The 18,249-nt window shown below is 39.3% G+C and overlaps 1 protein-coding gene across 1 annotated transcript in view; it reads right to left on the reverse strand.

The window, feature by feature from the left end:
- The window catches only part of LOC126210619 (uncharacterized), a 43,273-nt gene extending 38,686 nt beyond the window's left edge, over window positions 1-4,587 (reverse strand). The window contains exon 1 of the mRNA XM_049939912.1: window positions 4,522-4,587. Within this exon, the coding sequence (XP_049795869.1) occupies window positions 4,522-4,581 (60 nt within the window). The 5' untranslated portion in view covers window positions 4,582-4,587. The remainder of the gene's footprint in view (window positions 1-4,521) is intronic.
- Window positions 4,588-18,249: the final 13,662 nt, after the last annotated feature.

The raw sequence follows: 18,249 nt of genomic DNA on the forward strand, positions 1-18,249 counted from the left end.
CTTTTTGCAATTTCTTCAGTTTTAATCTACAGTTCATAACCAATAGATTGTGGTCAGAGTCCACATCTGCCCCTGGAAATGTCCTACAATTTAAGACCTGGTTCCTAAATCTCTGTCTTACCGTTATATAATCTATCTGATACCTTTTAGTATCTCCAGGATCCTTCCATGTATACAACCTTCTTTTATGATTCTTGAACTAAGTGTTAGCTATGATTAGTTATGCTCTGTGCAAAATTCTAGCAGACGGCTTCCTCTTTCATTTCTTAGCCCCAATCCATATTCACGTACTATGTTTCCTTCTCTTCCTTCTCCTACTGTCGAATTCCAATCACCCATGACTATTAAATTTTCGTCTCCCTTCACTACCTGAATAATTTCTTTTATCTCATCATACATTTCTTCAATTTCTTCATCATCTGCAGAGCTAGTTGGCATATAAACTTGTACTACTGTAGTAGGCATGAGCTTCGTGTCTATCTTGGCCACTATAATACGTTCACTATGCTGTTTGTAGGAGCTTACCCGCACTCCTATTTTTTTATTCATTATTAAACCTACTCCTGCATTACCCCTATTGGATTTTGTATTTATAACCCTATATTCACCTGACCAGAAGTCTTGTTTCTCCTGCCACTGAACGTCACTAATTCCCACTATATCGAACTTTAACCTATCCATTTCCCTTTTTAAATTTTCTAACCTACCTGCCCGATTAAGGGATCTGACATTTCACGCTCCGATCCGTAGAATGCCAGTTTTCTTCCTCCTGATAACGATGTCCTCCTGAGTAGTCCCCGCCCGGAGATCCGAATGGGGGACTATTTCACCTCCGGAATATTTTACCCAAGAGGACGCCATCATCATTTAATCATACAGTAAAGCTGCATGCCCTCGGGAAAAATTACGGCTGTAGTTTCCCCTTGCTTTCAGCCGTTCACAGTACCACAACAGCAAGGACGTTTTGGTTAATGTTACAAGGCCAGATCTGTCAATCATCCAGACTGTTGCCCCTTCAACTACTGAAAAGGCTGCTGCCTCTCTTCAGGAACCACACGTTAGTCTGGCCTCTCAACAGATACCCCTCCGTTGTGGTTGCACCTACGGTACGGCTATCTGTATTGTTGAGACACGCAAGCCTCCCCACCAACGGCAAGGTCCATGGTTGATGGGGGGAGGATGGAGTAACATAATAATGCAATAAATACACACCCGGGCCTCGACGGGTACTAATGCTAGTCAAAATATATTAACTCACTGTATTGCGGTTGTTCATTTCAAAGAACTGACACTCGACATCTGTCGTAATTTCCATGTGTCACTTCTTTTGTGTCTGATTATGGAATAAGGAGTAACAAATTAGTCATCGCTGTAATCACTTCACTTTATTTTCATTGTAGCTATTGCTCGACCGCTACGGTCACAGGTTCAAATCCTGCCTCGGGCATGGATGTGTGTGATATCCTTAGGTTAGTTAGGTTTAGGTAGTTCTAAGTTCTAGGGGACTGATGACCTCAGCAGTTAAGTCCCATAGTGCTCAGAGCCATTTGAGCCATTTTGAGTCTAGCTATTGGGACGACGCGTGCTTATTTGCGACTTGCCAATTTTTGAAGTAACAGATCATAAGAAAAATAAATTTTCCTATTCTGCAATCTTGATGGAGAAAAATTCTAACTTATGAGTAATGTGCATGCACAATACTAATTGTATGTTATATGAAAAGCACTTACCTATTACATCCCAAGTTGCAATAAATTCAGATGCACCAATTCTTCTGTTCTTACGAAATGCAATCTTGACTCCCTCGGCCAACTACCGAAATGAATTCTGTAGTTTTTGTTGTAGAGAACGCAACAATACCTATTGCCTGGAAAGGCGAAGTGGTGATGCGGCAGTGCCAGGAACTAGGTCACGTGACTAGGTACAACGAGGCTATGGTTAAACTAGCGCCCAAGAAGAAGAAGCAAGAAGCTCACAATAAGTATGTGACTGATGATATGGGTAAATGTATTATCAGGCAGCAATTTCTATGGCATTACAAACAATAGAAGGAAATACGAACTTTGTGAAAACTGCACAACTTTTGTCAAACAGAAATGAGCTTCAAAGCTAGCAAGGAAACCCTTAGAAGCAATGTTCTGTCTATGTATTTTTGTTTTAGGAGGTGTCAAAATTTACGTTTTGTTTTGTGTGGACAAGGCGGCATTGTTGCTAAAAGACCATACTTTCTCAGGTTTTCATCAGTATCAAAGCGACCAGTAGTTTACTAAGATGAAACATGTATTCACACGCATTATACAGCAAACAAATGTTGGCAAAGTGACAGTGTGCGAGCAGTATTGTCAAACAGAGGTGCTGGTCAGGGTTTAATTGTTGTTCATGCAGGCGGGGCAAGTGTTTCATGGCTCAAAAACCAAAACGTCTGACTATCACTCAGAAACAGATAGCAAAAATTTTCAAAAATACGTTGAATCCCAACTTATGCCAGGTTTATTAGCAATGTCTTTATCCCTTGTAATTACTCGCAGCGTATTTACCCATTCAGAATACTTCTAACCATTGTAGGTGTTGGACATATTTTACTGTAGTAATGTTCAACGTTTCTTTTTACATAATGCAGGAAGAATAAAACACTCAGAAACTGCCATTGAAGGGCTTAGCAAAATTGCTTCAGGCTTAACATGTAACTGCAGTATCAAACATTGCATTCGAATTTCCGAATTAGATTTCATCTTCTGCAAAATTAGTTGTGCGTTATTGCTCAGCGTGTAAAATGCTTGCAGTGCTCCACTCATAAGAATACTGGTGTGTACGCCAGACTGCTTCCCCCTCTCTGTTCCTCCGGTGTAAACACGAGGGTGATGCCACAGTGGTGAGGAAGAAATTAGTCCTCCTCCCTCTCCTTGTTCAACAGGGGTGGCTGGCAGGTAGTCGAGGCGCCATGCCACAGTTCTTGAAGCCGCTCCCTCCGAGGTTTCGAGGTTTGGTTTCGAATCCCCTCCTGGACATGAGTGTTGAGAGTGCCGCCCTGTGTGGTCGCACGTTTCACACGTGTCTTGCGCTGGCCCTGCTCTGAGTGATACGACGATCGTCCTGAATCAATCTATCAACATTTTGCTTGTGAAACTTGGTGGTTGCTGTCACAGGATGTACAACTCTATTTGTCATGCAGGTCAGATGTTCCCGCCTCAACATCTTTAAACTTATTTGCCCAATGATGCACAGTACTCACATCAATACAATCACCATAAACTGCTTTCATTCTCTGATGGATCTCCTATGGGGTGACACCTTCTGCTGTCAAGAATTCAATGACTGCACATTGCTTAAATTACATTGACCGACTGTCTGCACAGGGTTCCATACTTTACACGGTAACAGCACAATCATTCAATGCTAAGGCTTTCCGACAACTGGAGCTGTAGATAAGACGCTACAGAACAAGCTAGTAACTGCCGCATACAATGCTGCCAACTGTTGAAGAGTTATGAAGGTGGAGGCATTACTTTTCAGTCAACCCTCGTACTTTTATGACAATTTTAAATTATGCATATTTTATAAAATGGAATAATTATTTTGTAACATTTTAATATCTATATTTCAATTAGAAAAGATAAATATTAAAGAAATTACAAATAGGTTTTCTTTTTTTTTGAACAGGATCATACACACAACAGGTTAGTTATGTAAGCCTTACTCCAAATGTATATCTTATGATTTTCTAAATTTTGTTTACAGAAATGACAATTTAAATTAATTTATACTGTGCAGTTACATAAAACAAAGAGACTGATATGCACTGACAAAGGCTCCCATGCCTTAAACATGTTACACACTCAACAATGACACTTTCCCAGCCATAAGAGTGTCATCAGCAAAGTCTCAGATCACTGCCAGCCCTATCCAATAGATTGTTTATGTACATGGAGAACGAGAGTGGTCCTATCACACTTCCCTTAAACAGTCCTGACATTACCCTTCCTCCAATGAACACGTGCCTTTCAGGACAATGAAGCGGATTTTGTCACTCAAGAAGAGTTTAAGCTAGTCATATATCTGATAATTTATTCCATATGCTTAATTCGTTGTCACCAATCTACACTGTGTTACATACAGGAAATTTAGAAATATAGATTACCTGTTGGTGTGCATCTACAGTTTGCACGATGTGATAAGGGTGAGCAGTGTGTTGCACAAGCCATGGTTTCTAAATCTTTGCTGGTTTATGGATAAAAGCTTTTCTGTCTAAAGTCAATAATTTTGAAAAGGGTAAATGTGATCAGTTTAGCTGCATAAATTATGATGTAGTTTAATTACATCTGTACAGCTGGTGAGACTAGTCCGACTTTTTTATTCATTGCAAATGCTGGAATTATGTGGAGCTAGTTAGCTTCTCAAACTGGACAACATAATAAATCCATCGTTGTGTAAACAGCTTCAGAAAGTGCAGTTGACTGACTGTTCACTACAACCTGCATCATGAAAGTAGGTTAGTGGCCATTACTGTATGTCAATACTTACCCTGAGAGTACCGGCAAACAGGGAGAAGCCTGCACCAGCCCATATGGAGCTGACAACCATGCTTGCAACCAGGTAGGGCCGCACATCCCCTGCAATAACCAGACAAATGAGTTACAGAGCTAGGCAGAAATGAACGCAACCATCACTAGTGAAAATGATTTGCATTTCTCTCTTGTGAATCTAACTTTAGCACAGAAAGAAGCACAATACACAACTACAAAACTCTTTAAAAAGCAGCCCACTGAAATAAAATGTCTGACTGGCAGAAAAAGTGTTTTCAAATATACATTGATGGAAAAAGCCAACAGCACCAAGGAGGAGTTGCAGAACAAGTGCAACTTGACAGATATGTTTCTACACCTGAAAGATAATGTCTATTAAAAAATCACACCATTCACCTGAGAGGGGTGCTGGAAGGACCACTATGAGAATGCAAACCACATTTGCTTTTAATACACACCGTAACAGCCACGAGTGTTAGTTACCTTTGCTGCGAATACATTGAAAGAAAGATCCCATATCATTTAGCTACAATATAGCAGGTCAGCAACTGGAAACAGTTAATTCCATAAATTATCTGGGAGTAGGCATTAGGAGTGATCAAAAATCGAATGACCACATAAAATTAATCGTCGGTAAAGCAGATGCCAGACAGATTCATTGGAAGAATCCTAAGGAAATGCAACCGAAAAGAAAGGTAGTAGGTTACAGTACAGTTGTTCGCCCACTGCTTGAATACTGCTCACCGGTGTGGGATCCATACCAGATAGGGTTGATAGAAGAGATAGAGAAGATCCAAAGGAGAGCAGCACGCTTCGTTACAGGATCATTTAGTAATCGCGAAAGCGTTACGGAGATGATAGATAAACTCCAGTGGAAGACTCTGCAGGAGAGACGCTCAGTAGTTCGGTACGGGCTTTTGTTGAAGTTTCAACATACCTTCACTGAGGAGTCAAGCAGTATATTGCTCCCTCCTACGTATATCTCGCGAAGAGACCATGAGGATAAAATCAGAGAGATTAGAGCCCACACAGAGGCATACCGACAATCCTTCTTTCCACAAACAATACGAGACTGCAATAGAAGGGAGAACTGATAGAGGTACTCAAGGTACCCTCCGCCACACACTGTCAGGTGGTTTGCGGAGTATGGATGTAGATGTAGATTGGACATGGTGAGTTGATGTTAGTTAAGAATGTCTTCGAGGTGACAAAGATGCCATTAACAACACCACACTGAGTTTAAATGAGATTGTGTAATAGGGTTATGAGAAGCTGCATGTTCTGTCTGTGATACTGCAGAAAGACTTGGCAGGAAGGTAGCCACTGCACACATTTGCTGGCAGTGGTGGTCACAAGAATGTACGGATGCAAGATGACTGGCCTTCAGACAGCCCATGTGGCTCTTCTGAGAAGGAAGACCATCACCTTTGGTGTACGGTTCTGGTGCGTTGTACTGCATATGCAGCAGCAGGCTCCTTAGCAACAAAACAAACAGTTACAAATCAGTTACTGCAAGGACAGCTTTGAGCCAGATGCCCTGTGGCATACATTTCACTGACCCCAACCCACAGCCATTTGCAACTTCAGTGGTGTCAGGCGAGAACTCATGAGAGGGCAGGGTGGAGGTCTATTTTGTTTCCAGATGAAGGCTAGTTCTGCCTCAGTGTCAGTGATGGTTGTGTGTTGGTTAGGAGGGGGCCAGTTGAGGACCTGCAACCAACCTGGCTGAGTGCTATAAGCACTGGACCTGCACCTGGAGTTATGGCCTGGGATGCAGTTTTGTATGACAGCAGGTGCACTCTCATGGTTATGCCACTCACCCTGGGTGCAAATTTGTACATGAATCTGGTGGTTTGACTTGCTGTACTGCCATTCATGAACAGCACTCCAGGGGGGTGCTTTCAACAGGGTAACACTTGCCTATATACCGGTATTCTAACACAACATGCTCTACAGTGTGTTAACATGTTGCTTTGGCCTCCTCAATCACCAAGTGTGTTTCCATTTCAGCATGTATGGGTCATCATCAGATGACAACTCCTCTGTCATCCATAAACAGCATTAACTCTCCCTGTGTTGACTGACCAAATGCAACAGGCAGGGAACTCCATCCCACAATCTGATCATCTGGCACCTGTACAACATGATGCACACATGTTTGCATGCTTGCATTCAACATTTTGGTGGTTATATTCATTATTAATGTACCAGCATTTCACATTTGCAGTGGCTTATCTCGTTCTTACATTTATCTGTGATCTTGCAAAGGTAATCATTTAAATATTTTACATAAACAAATGTATTCTGAAATTTCATTATCTGTATGAATTATTTGTAGGTGTTGCAATTTTCTTCCATCAGTGTCAATTTAACTTCTTTCTCCTTAACAATTCCTACTCTACCACAGAGCAATTCGAGAGAGAAAGAGAGAGGGGGGGGGGGGGGAGAGAGAGAGAGAGAGAGAGAGAGAGAGAGAGAGAGAGAGAGAGAGAGAGAGAGAGGATAGATCAGGGGGGGGGGGGGGGGGGGAGTATTATCGAGAATATGATCTACAGAATATGAAACCAACCAACTGATGGTGATGATGTTTGGTTTGTGGGGCATTCAACTGTGTGGTTATCAGTGCCTGTACAAATTCCCAACCCTTGCTCAGTTCTTTCATGAATGAGGATGAAATGATGAGGACAACACAAACACCCAGTCATCTCGAGGCACTAAAGTGAAAGACCTGTGTAACTGGTAACATGATACTCGAATAAGGAAATCATTTTAGCTATGTCATTTGTCATCCATTTTTGGACAACTAGGAATTTTGTAATGCTAGTGACCCTACCCAGCTTCACACAGATAGCTATGCCCGTTGGCTTATCTGGCATAACATATTTTGTTAACATGCCACTGCGTGGCCTATGCAACATAAGCAGCACTTGCTAGGAAAGTTGTTTGGAGATATGAATTTACATGTTCCTTATTGAATTGGTATTTGGAGTAACATCTCATGGCAATGATGGGAGCACACCATGGTGTGAGTAATATGTTCACATCCAATTAAATATTTTATGTGAATCATCTCTCTCTCTCTCTCTCTCTCTCTCTCTCTCTCTCTGTGTGTGTGTGTGTGTGTGTGTGTCTGTTCCACTATGTATCAGGGGCTGGCTGTGGTGGCACTCACAAAATAAAAAAGAAGGGAAAACCATGCTTAATGTACTCTTCTTGTGAAGCTTAGCACACACTGTGATGCACTGTTGACACTCACTGCCACAGTTGTTTGTCATATAGTCTTTATGGCAGACTTCTTCCCCAGGCTACACAAAGAATCATGGCTACATCTAGTTTTCATTGAAGGGAAGCAGAATGTTGAAAGATGAATCATGTGCTACACTGCTAAAAGAGTGTACTGTATGTAAATGAAGCAAAGGAGCTGGAGTAGTCTTTCGGAGAATGTTTTACTTGTAGAAAAGAATATTTTGAAATGCATCCCTCGATCATCTGTAGCAGTATTCCAAAATCTTGTATATTCATCTGCAAGAAATTTGTGAATCTCATCCAAGAGGATTGTTCCCATGTCTCTATGATCTTTAAAAGACCTACATCTCTTTCTCACCAATGGAGATTCATTTACCAGCCTTCTATATAATTTAAAAGTGTCCAAACAAATAATGTCTTTTGCCACACAACACAAAGAAAAGCGTGCGCGTCTATGTTTGATCCAAGGAAAGCAGAAAGCTGAAAGTTGAGTCATCTGATGCACTGCTGCAAAACTATCTTTATGTAAACTAAGCAAAGCTGCAGCAGATTTTCAGGAAACATTTTACTCTATGCATAAGGTATTGAAAACCACAGGTTTTGGATTCTTTTTTTGTTTGTTGTTGTTGTTCTGAAATGATTGCAATGAACTGGATTTCAGCTTGGTGACTTACATGTCCTTAACCAATTATCCAACCAGGGAAAGGGGAGCTACTGTGGAACCTGATTTCATTTCTAGCAAATCTTCATATCATTGAGAGGTGAATGTTGTTGTTGTTGTTGTTGTTGTTGTCTTCAGTCCTGAGACTGGTTTGATGCAGCTCTCCATGCTACTCTATCCTGTGCAAGCTTCTTCATCTCCCAGTACTTACTGCAACCTACATCCTTCTGAATCTGCTTAGTGTATTCATCTCTTGGTCTCCCTCTACAATTTTTACCCTCCATGCTGCCCTCCATGCTAAATTTGTAATCCCTTGATGCCTCAGAATATGTCCTAACAACCGGTCCCTTCTTCTTGTCAAGTTGTGCCACAAACTCCTCTTCTCCCCAATTCTATTCAATACCTCCTCATTAGTTATGTGATCTACCCATCTTATCTTCAGCATTCTTCTGTAACACCACATTTCGAAAGTTTCTATTCTCTTCTTGTCCAAACTATTTATTGTCCATGTTTCACTTCCATACATGGCTACACTCCATACAAATACTTTCAGAAACGACTTCCTGATACTTAAATCTATACTCGATGTTAACAAATTTCTCTTCTTCAGAAACACTTTCCTTGCCATTGGCAGCCTACATTTTATATCCTCTCTACTGCGACCATCATCAGTTATTTTGCTCCCCAAATAGCAAAACTCATTTACTACTTTAAGTGTCTCATTTCCTAATCTAATTCCCTCAGCATCACCCAACTCAATTCGACTACATTCCATTATCCTCGTTTTGCTTTTCTTGATGTTCATCTTATATCCTCGTTTCAAGACACTGTCCATTCCATTCAACTGCTCTTCCAAGTCCTTTGCTGTCTCTGACAGAATTACAATGTCATCGGTGAACCTCAAAGTTTTTATTTCTTCTCCATGGACTTAAATACCTACTCCGAATTGTTCTTTTGTTTCCTTTACTGCTTACTCAATATACAGATTGAATAACATCGCCGGCCGAAGTGGCCGTGCGGTTAAAGGCGCTGCAGTCTGGAACCGCAAGACCGCTACGGTCGCAGGTTCGAATCCTGCCTCGGGCATGGATGTTTGTGATGTCCTTAGGTTAGTTAGGTTTAACTAGTTCTAAGTTCTAGGGGACTAATGACCTCAGCAGTTGAGTCCCATAGTGCTCAGAGCCATTTGAACCATTTGAATAACATCGGGGAGAGGCTACAACCCTGTCTCACTCCCTTCCCAACCGCTGTTTCCCTTTCATGCCCCTCGACTCTTATAATACTAGGTGAATACTAGCGTAAAAAGCAGAGTGTAAAAAATGACCCAGCTGGGATTTGATGCCACAGCCTCTCAGTTTCCAGACACATACTCTACTGCTACATCACCATACCGGATGTGAATTTTGTCAAGCCCCGCTGCTCTCTTGAGCTATGGTGACTGTTTGTTAGTTGGCAATGGCATCATTTTCAGAACTTAACTTTAATTCACCATAATTCAGACAATTTGTAGGAAATATTTATAAATTATGTATGCAAACCTTTCTCACAAACCAGCGGATCTTTTAGTGAAAAGTAGGTCAAAATCTATACACAGGTGCTGAAATATTTTATCACATTTGGAAAATCAACAAGCAGATACAAGATTGAGTGAAATAATATGAACACCTGTGTACCAACAGTATGCAAAGGCTCCTGAAGTCTCATACTTTGTGACACAAGAGAAACACTGTCCAATATATTACAAGTTTATTGAACAAATAAATGTTTATATGCAGGCTGAAGTGACGAATGAAAATTTGTACCAAGGCTAGGATTCAAACCCAGATCTGCTGCTCACTAGGCTGGTGCACTGACCACTACCCCTCCCCACCACAGTGACTTTACCCAAGTGCATGGATCACCCTAGTGCACTTTGTGAGGGGACACCTTCCTCCAACATTACCTTTCTTCAACAGAAGGTTTTGATACCAAAAATACTTTCTACCTTTTAAACAGGTTAATATTATCTCAGCTCTTTTTCTAAAAGAATTTCATATGATTTTGTATACCATGACCTATATTTCAGGCTAAAATGTATAAAAAGAAATTACTTTATTATTTTTTGTGACAATCAATATGTATTGACTCTGTATGTACAGTTAAAATTACTCTTCTTTTAGAAACATTTGAAATGATGAAATATTTGGCACACTTAAAATTGCTATTATTAATTGCACAATCTGACACTAATTATTAAATTTATTTCTGGATTCATTTATAAAATAATAATAGAAATTAACAGAAAGTCATTTGTCAACAAAATTTGCAAACTCTTTGGAATATTGTTAGTAACGCACACTGCAGTAGTAGTAGCTATGCCCCTGATGTGAATGGACATGTTTTTAATTTTGGCAATAAGAACATAATTTTTTTATTTTAAAGTGGAAATTGTAAAGAAAGTGTGATATAGAAAAATGTGACAGAGTAAAAAAAAAAGACAGAAACAGAGATTACAGAGCAGGCTTACTTCAGCGTTATCATGTCATTTGGAACCTACAATGTCAAAAATTTCAGCCTCAACTGGAGCCAGCTATGAGAAAAGAAGATAAGTAAAAAGTTTATTGTAAATCTTACTCCTCTCAAAGCTTATTAAATGAATTTATTATGAAATGAGTGACAATCAAGTGTGGTATCATGCAGGCTCAATTGACTGATAATGAAGTTTTGTCTGATGCAGATGAAGGCACAGTGACTTGTGTCATTTACAGTTTATATATGAATGAATTTCCAATCACGTGAAGAAAGAAGACTGAGGACTTCCCAACAAAGTCATATCAACAGTGACAAGGTATTACCTAAAATGACACACCAGATTGAATGAGAGAGGACTTTACAACTATGATGAGGGACACCAAAAATGAAAGATAAGTATTAACTATTTGTGAAATTAATTTGTTTGCAGACTCGTGTGCTTGTTAACAAAATGAATACAGATGAGGGTAGTTGTGATGCAGATGTGAAAGCTGTGGGACACAGTCAGGACATGTTTGAGGCGAGTGAAAGCATAGTCAGCAAACAAACAGTAAAAACTGATATATTGCAGTTAATTTTGGCAAAATTAGAGAAAATGAAGACAGATAACAGTAGCAAATTTAGTGGAGTTAATTATCAGTTAACCAAAAAATTTACTTCACTACAAGGACAATTAAATGACTTGAAAACTGAAAACAATAGGACAATGGAGAGGGTACAATACCAAATAGACCAACTTAGTAATCAGGGTTTAGAGCTAAAAAATGGGTTGTCAGAGGGGTGAAAGAGTGTGAATGAAAAAGTTGATGTCTTAGAAAATAAATTTATTGTTTTGGAAAATGCGTTCACAGTCAAATCTGCAAAACAGATGAAGAATGTTAATGATGTCAGAGTTGAACAGAAGGCCATAGTGAAAAAATGGAACAGAACTTTAGTAGTTTAGATCAAAAAATTTTAAATGTTGGAAACAATATGCAAACTAATGTAAATGTTTTAGATCAAAAAATTTCAGCATTTCAGGAAAATTGTATTCACAAAAGTCTATTCAAACAATGGTATTGTGTGGTCCAACTCGTCAATCAAAAGTTTCCTATCAGACAATTTACAACCACAGGATTTTCTGCACTACTGTAGAGATAGTTTTGTGTAAGGCATGACAGACAATCAAAAAATTAAATTTGTTAAAAACTGTCTTGAAGGCGAAGCTCTGTCCTGCATAAATTCAAATTTAAGTCAGTGGGAAACATATAAAAGTTTCGAAAAAGGTTTTTAAATAAATTTGCTCAGAAGCTGAACAGGGGAGAATTAAAAGTGAATTCTTGAATAGTCCTAATTATAGGAGTAGGGATTTTACTATGAAAGAGTTATGTAAGAATCAACTTAATAAATCAACACACCTTGACAAACCTTTTGACAAAATGACAATGATTGATACACTTAAAAGGAGATTACCAGAAAGGTTGCAATGGGATTTAGTACATGGACCTGATGATTGTCTTTAACAATTTTTATGATATGTTGACAGGCTGGATAGGGCAGTAGAAAGAAGTACGTACAATAATAATCAGAATGATAGAAATCATAATGGCAATAACTACAGAAACAGAGATCATGGTAACTTCTATGACAGTAAAAATGTTAATAGAGAGAAGGAATTTGTATTAGTATTTTGCAGCCATGACTTATTAAACTGATAGGTAATTTTCAAATCTGTCAACACCTGCTTTCTTTGGGATTGGAATTATATTCTTCTTGAAGTCTGAGGGTATTTCACCTGTCTCATACATCTTGCTCACCAGATGGTAGAGTTTTGTCAGGGCTGGCCCTCCCTAAGGCTATCTGTAGTTCTAGTGGAACGTTGTCTACTCCTGGGGCCTTATTTCGACTTAGGTCGGGGGGAGGAGGGGGGGGTCCACTGCACTGGTGGCCGAATCGCACAAGAACCCTCGGTTCAGAGTGGGACAGCGGTGGGGTGGGTGGACTGCTGTGGCCTGTTGTGGTGCTGTGGCGGAAAGCAGCCTCTCCGTCATTTCTAGGTCCCTGGTTCAACAAACAATACACACACACACACCCAGTGTGTCCTTTCATGAGTCAACATATCCTTAAATACTCTGGTTTATGTGGCTGATTGATTTTGTGCTATAATCCTATTCAGGATTGAATGTATTCTTCTGCTCTGTAACCGTTGTGGAGAGTTTTTCGAGTTGGCTCACTCATCGTACACTTAGACTCTGATTTTTTCCCTTCTCTTTTGAAGATTTTGAAGGTGTGATTTTATGGATGTAAACTTGCTATTTGTAATTCTAGTAATTTACCTTGTCTCTGTATTTATTTCTATAGTTTAGTATTGCAATGTTGTTTTAACTTTGCATCAATTGTCCTGTGACAGAATGTTCCACAGACCTGAAAATCTGAATGTCATGTCCTGATATATGTATAGATTATGACTTGTATAGCAGATATTACTCTTGTTTCCTGTAATACGTTATGTATCAGATACTTCTATACATCTGTATTCTCTATTTTGGCATCATTTTGTAAACCTTATAGTCTGTCACAAAATATTGTAAACACATTGTTTCCAAATTTTGTGTGGAGGCATATTGTAAAGAGACACCCTCCTCTAACATTACCTTTCTTCAACAGAACTTATCAATACCAAAATACCTTCTAACTTTTAAATAGTCTAATATTATCTCAGCTGTTTTTCTAAAACAATTTCATATGATTTTGTATATTATTATGTGTCAGGCTAAAATGTATAAATAGAAATTCTTTATTTTCTTTATTACAGTCGATATGTACATAGAACTCTGTACGTACAGTTAAAATTACTCTTCATTTAGAAACATTTCAAATGACAAAATATTCAGCACACTTAAAATTCCTATTAGTAATTGCACAATCTGATGCCAATCATTAAATTTATTTCTGGATACATTTATAAAATAATAATAATAATTAACTGAAAGCCATGTGTCAACAACAAAATTTGTAAACTTTTTGGAATATTGTTAGTACCGCAGAATGAAGCAGGAGTGGGCATGCCATTGATGTGATCAGAAATGTTTTTAATTTTGGCTATAACAGTGTAATTTTTATTTTAAAGTGGAAACTGTAAAGACAGTGTGATATAGAAAAATCTGATATAATAAAAACATTATAGAAACAGAAATTATGGAGTAGGCTCACTCCAGCATTATCATGTCATTTGGAATCTACAAAAATTTCAGCCTCAAGAATCAACCCCTAGACGTGAAGAACTGGAGCCAACAATGAGAAAAGAAGGTAAGTAACAAGTTTATTGTAAATCTTACTTCTCTCGAAACTTATTAAATGAACTTATTATGAAATGAGTGACAATCAACAGGTGACGTGAGGGAATGTCAGATTACAACCTCCCTCCTCAAAACAAATTCCCATTCATGCCTCAGTCCACTAGGTATTTCCCCTAAATTCAAACAGCATTGCAGAGGCTCTTCAGCTGTATTAGAATAGCACCTCAGCATAGTACGAAATGGGGGATCCTGCCTGAAACTTAGGTGATTTAATCCTTTCCAGGGTATCATAGTGGTTAGCACATCTGCCTAGTGAGCTGAGATCTGGGTTCAAATTCCGGACTTGGTACAAATTTTTATTCATTGCTCGAGTCTGAATGTATACATCATAAATGTTTGAGACTTTGAAAGGTCTCTGGAACCATACATTTTCATATGTCTGCTTCGATGGTAGGGGATTAGAAGCCAATAATACAGTAAGAAGCATAACAAAAAAGGTGCAAAATCACTTTTGATCACAATAGGTCACTGGTCAGAATGGTCAGAATGAAGTACATCAAGAGAAACATTGCCTGGAGCCAGTTCAGGAGCAATCACTTGCTGGATGCTAAACTCAACATATGAACACTGGCTGTATGTGATGGCTACCCGGGCTTAGGTTCAACAAGATATTACTTAGGAACTTGGGCCAAAAATGCTGGAATGTCCTATTCAGAATAATATCACTAGTGATGAGTACACTGTGCTGCTGCAGAAGCTAACTTCTCTGGACATCAGGCAGTATGAGAGTCTGGGAGAATAATTGGTGATGACTTCTGGCAAGGGTTGTTGTCCCTAATGATGGACTTCGAGAACAATTCTGTTTGATGCATTGAAGACATCCCTCGCCTGGACCAATTACGGGTCTCTAAGGCAACTCCTGTTGTCCTGTTACTCTCTTATGTGGCTGCGTGAGTTGGAATACTGTTGGAACTATTTCCCTGTCATATGGCATGTGGAACTGAGTACGTTCCTTGTTGGTGGTGCCCTCTCCCGGCTTTAGCTTCGCTTGTTGGTGGTCGGTCTTGATGGTGTCATCTCATATTTATTGTCAAAAGTACATTCTTGAGGGGTATCAAACAAAATTTGTGACTGGACTGAGGACGTTTTGGTAGGGAGGATGCAACTTGTTATCTTGGATGAAGAGTCATCATCAGATGTACAAGTAATTTTGAGTGTGACCCAGGGAAGTGTGTTGGAAACCTTGCTGTTCATGTTGTATGTTAATGACTTTGTAGACAATATTAATAGTAAAAAAGGCTTTTTGCAGATGATGCAGTTTTCTACAATGAAGCACTATCTGAAAGAAGTTGCATAAATATTCAGTCAAATCTTGATATGATTTGAAAGTGGTGCAGAGATTGGAAACTTGCTTTAAATGATCAGAAATTTAAAATTGTGCACTTTACAAAACAAAAATATGTAGTATCCTATGACTATAATATCAATGAGTAACTGCTGGAATCAGCCAACTCATACAAATACCTGGGTGTAGCACCTTGTAGTGATATGAAATGGAGTGCTCACATAGGTTCAGTCCTGGGTAAAGCAGGTGGTAGACTTCAGTTTATTGGTAGATTACTGGGGCAGTAAAATCAGTCTATGAAAGAGATTGCTTACAAATCACTTGTGTGACCAGTTCTAGGACATTGCTTGAATGTGTCAGACCCATACCAGATAGGACTAGCAGGGGATATTTAACATATACAGAGAAGGGCAGCACAAATGGTCACAGGTTTGTTTAATCCATGGGAGAGTGTCACATAGATACTGAAGGAACTGAACTAGCAGACTCTTGAAGACAGCTGTAAACTATTCCAAGAAAATCTATTAACAAAGTTTGAACAACTGGTTTTAAATGATTACTCTATGAATATACTACGACTCTCTATGTATCACTCATGAAAATAAGATTAGAATAATTACTGCACACACACACACACACACACACACACAAACACGCGCGCGTGTGCCCCCCCCCCCCCACACACAACAACAACAACAACAACACACACACTCATTCTTACTGTGCCCCACATATGGATGGAATGGGAAGAAATGCTAATAACTGGTACAGTGGGATGTATCCTCTGCTGTGCACTTCACAATGGTTTGCAGAGTATAGATGTAGATGTATTTGTGATGCTGATGTGTGCAGGGGCAGTAGTAGCTGCCTGCATGATTGAGCTGTCTTTCATTGTCTAATTTTTACATCTTTGGTGACCTGAAGAAAGACGTATATGGACATCAGTCTGTCAGATGGGGAAGTGCAAGAGTGGGTGTGGTTGTGGGTCCATCAGCAGCTGACAGCACTGTATGAAACAGGACTTGATCATCTTGTTCCCCAGTGGGATAAATGGCATAACACATGAGGTGCCAATCTATTAGGCGAGAGCCTATGACATGACAGCAAACTACTGTGAACTCTAGTATAGAAGGGAGTCTTCTCATAGCCAGAATATAAACACATGGTACACTGTCATAGGCCCTCTGAAAGTCTATAATAACCATGTGTGTCTCCAGTGTACCCCTTTCTGGATGTGGAAAGCAATGACTAAACAGAACATTCACAAATGTTGTGTACAAGCCATTAGAAAGCTGTATTCAGATAATACTTGTCATGTTAAAATTAGAAAGCTACTATCACAGAAACTTAAGCTTAGTAAAGGACTGAGACAAGATGCTGCTTAGCATCAGTTCTCTTCAAAATACTTTGGACAAAGCACTGAAAAATTGGAAAAGAAAGTGCAAAAACATGGAAATTAGAGTAGATGATGATGTCCTGTTCTCCATAAATTTTCCTGACAATCAGGTCATCTTTTCTGAGGAAGAAAATGCTGTGTCATATATGTTAAGAAAATTTAAAGAAGATTATGAGCAGCGGTGCGTCTGAACATATGGTTGCTGAAGGTATAGGAAGGATCTCGTATGGATGATGGATTTACAGTCAAGTGTAGTTGATCATATAAATATTTAGGGACAATCATTCTGGATAAACGTGGTAGCAATGATGAACTAAAGCAAAGAAGAGGAAAGGGAAAAAATAAAAAAAATAAAATTACATCATAAGATTTGGAAAGGATATAGCCAACTACAGTTGAGAGCATTGCTCTGTATGGTGCTAAGCATGGGAAGCCTCCAGGATCAATCAGAAAAAATTAAAGTCAATGGAGATGGAGGTTTGGAGACAAAGTTGTGAAGTAACAAGAAAAGACAAAATAAGAAATGAAGTGCTACGAGAGCAGGTGGGATTTACAATGTATACTGTTGACACAATTGAAAATAAGTGGCTAAAATGGTATGAACATCTTAGAAGAATACCAGAGGAAAGATGGCCTTCTAAATTATCTATATGACACAGAAAAGAGGAAGACCCTGGCTGCATTGGAATGATGGAGTGAAGTTTGTGGTGCAGGACAGAACTATGCAAGAAGAGGACTGACAAGATAGTAAGAGATGGAAACCTGGATGTGAAAGGCATCACATTGTGTAGAAAACTCACAAAAAGAAGCAGACGACTATATTACTAGTGGGTCTAGTTATGCTCTACACAAACAAAGATAGAAACTTGTGCTAAATTTTAACTTGAGCATTGACACTAGATGTTTATCTTGGCACCAGTCGTAAGTTGCCAGTTCATGTGGCTGCTCCTACTGTCTCCTCTGCACAGCTAGCTTGCTTGCTCATTCGTTCATTATACAATGTACATTGAACTGAGATACTGACAACACAGCAACAAAAGGTATTTTTGCATTCTCAATTTCAGCAGGAGCAATTCATTTACAACTGCATGGAGTGATTTTCTTCCAGAGTATGGGACTGTGCCTCTTACAGCACAAGGTGTGTTCAGGACTTGCATCACCCAACTGGCCCCCATCGTCACCAGATATGTTTGGAGATTTATTTTTGTGGGCTTTTGTGAAAAACTCCATATACATGAATTCTAGTCCAACATATTTGGGTGAAATTCAATGCTACACAGCAGCAGCAG

This window comes from Schistocerca nitens, chromosome 10, assembly GCF_023898315.1.
Source record: "Schistocerca nitens isolate TAMUIC-IGC-003100 chromosome 10, iqSchNite1.1, whole genome shotgun sequence".
Lineage (NCBI taxonomy): Eukaryota > Metazoa > Arthropoda > Insecta > Orthoptera > Acrididae > Schistocerca > Schistocerca nitens.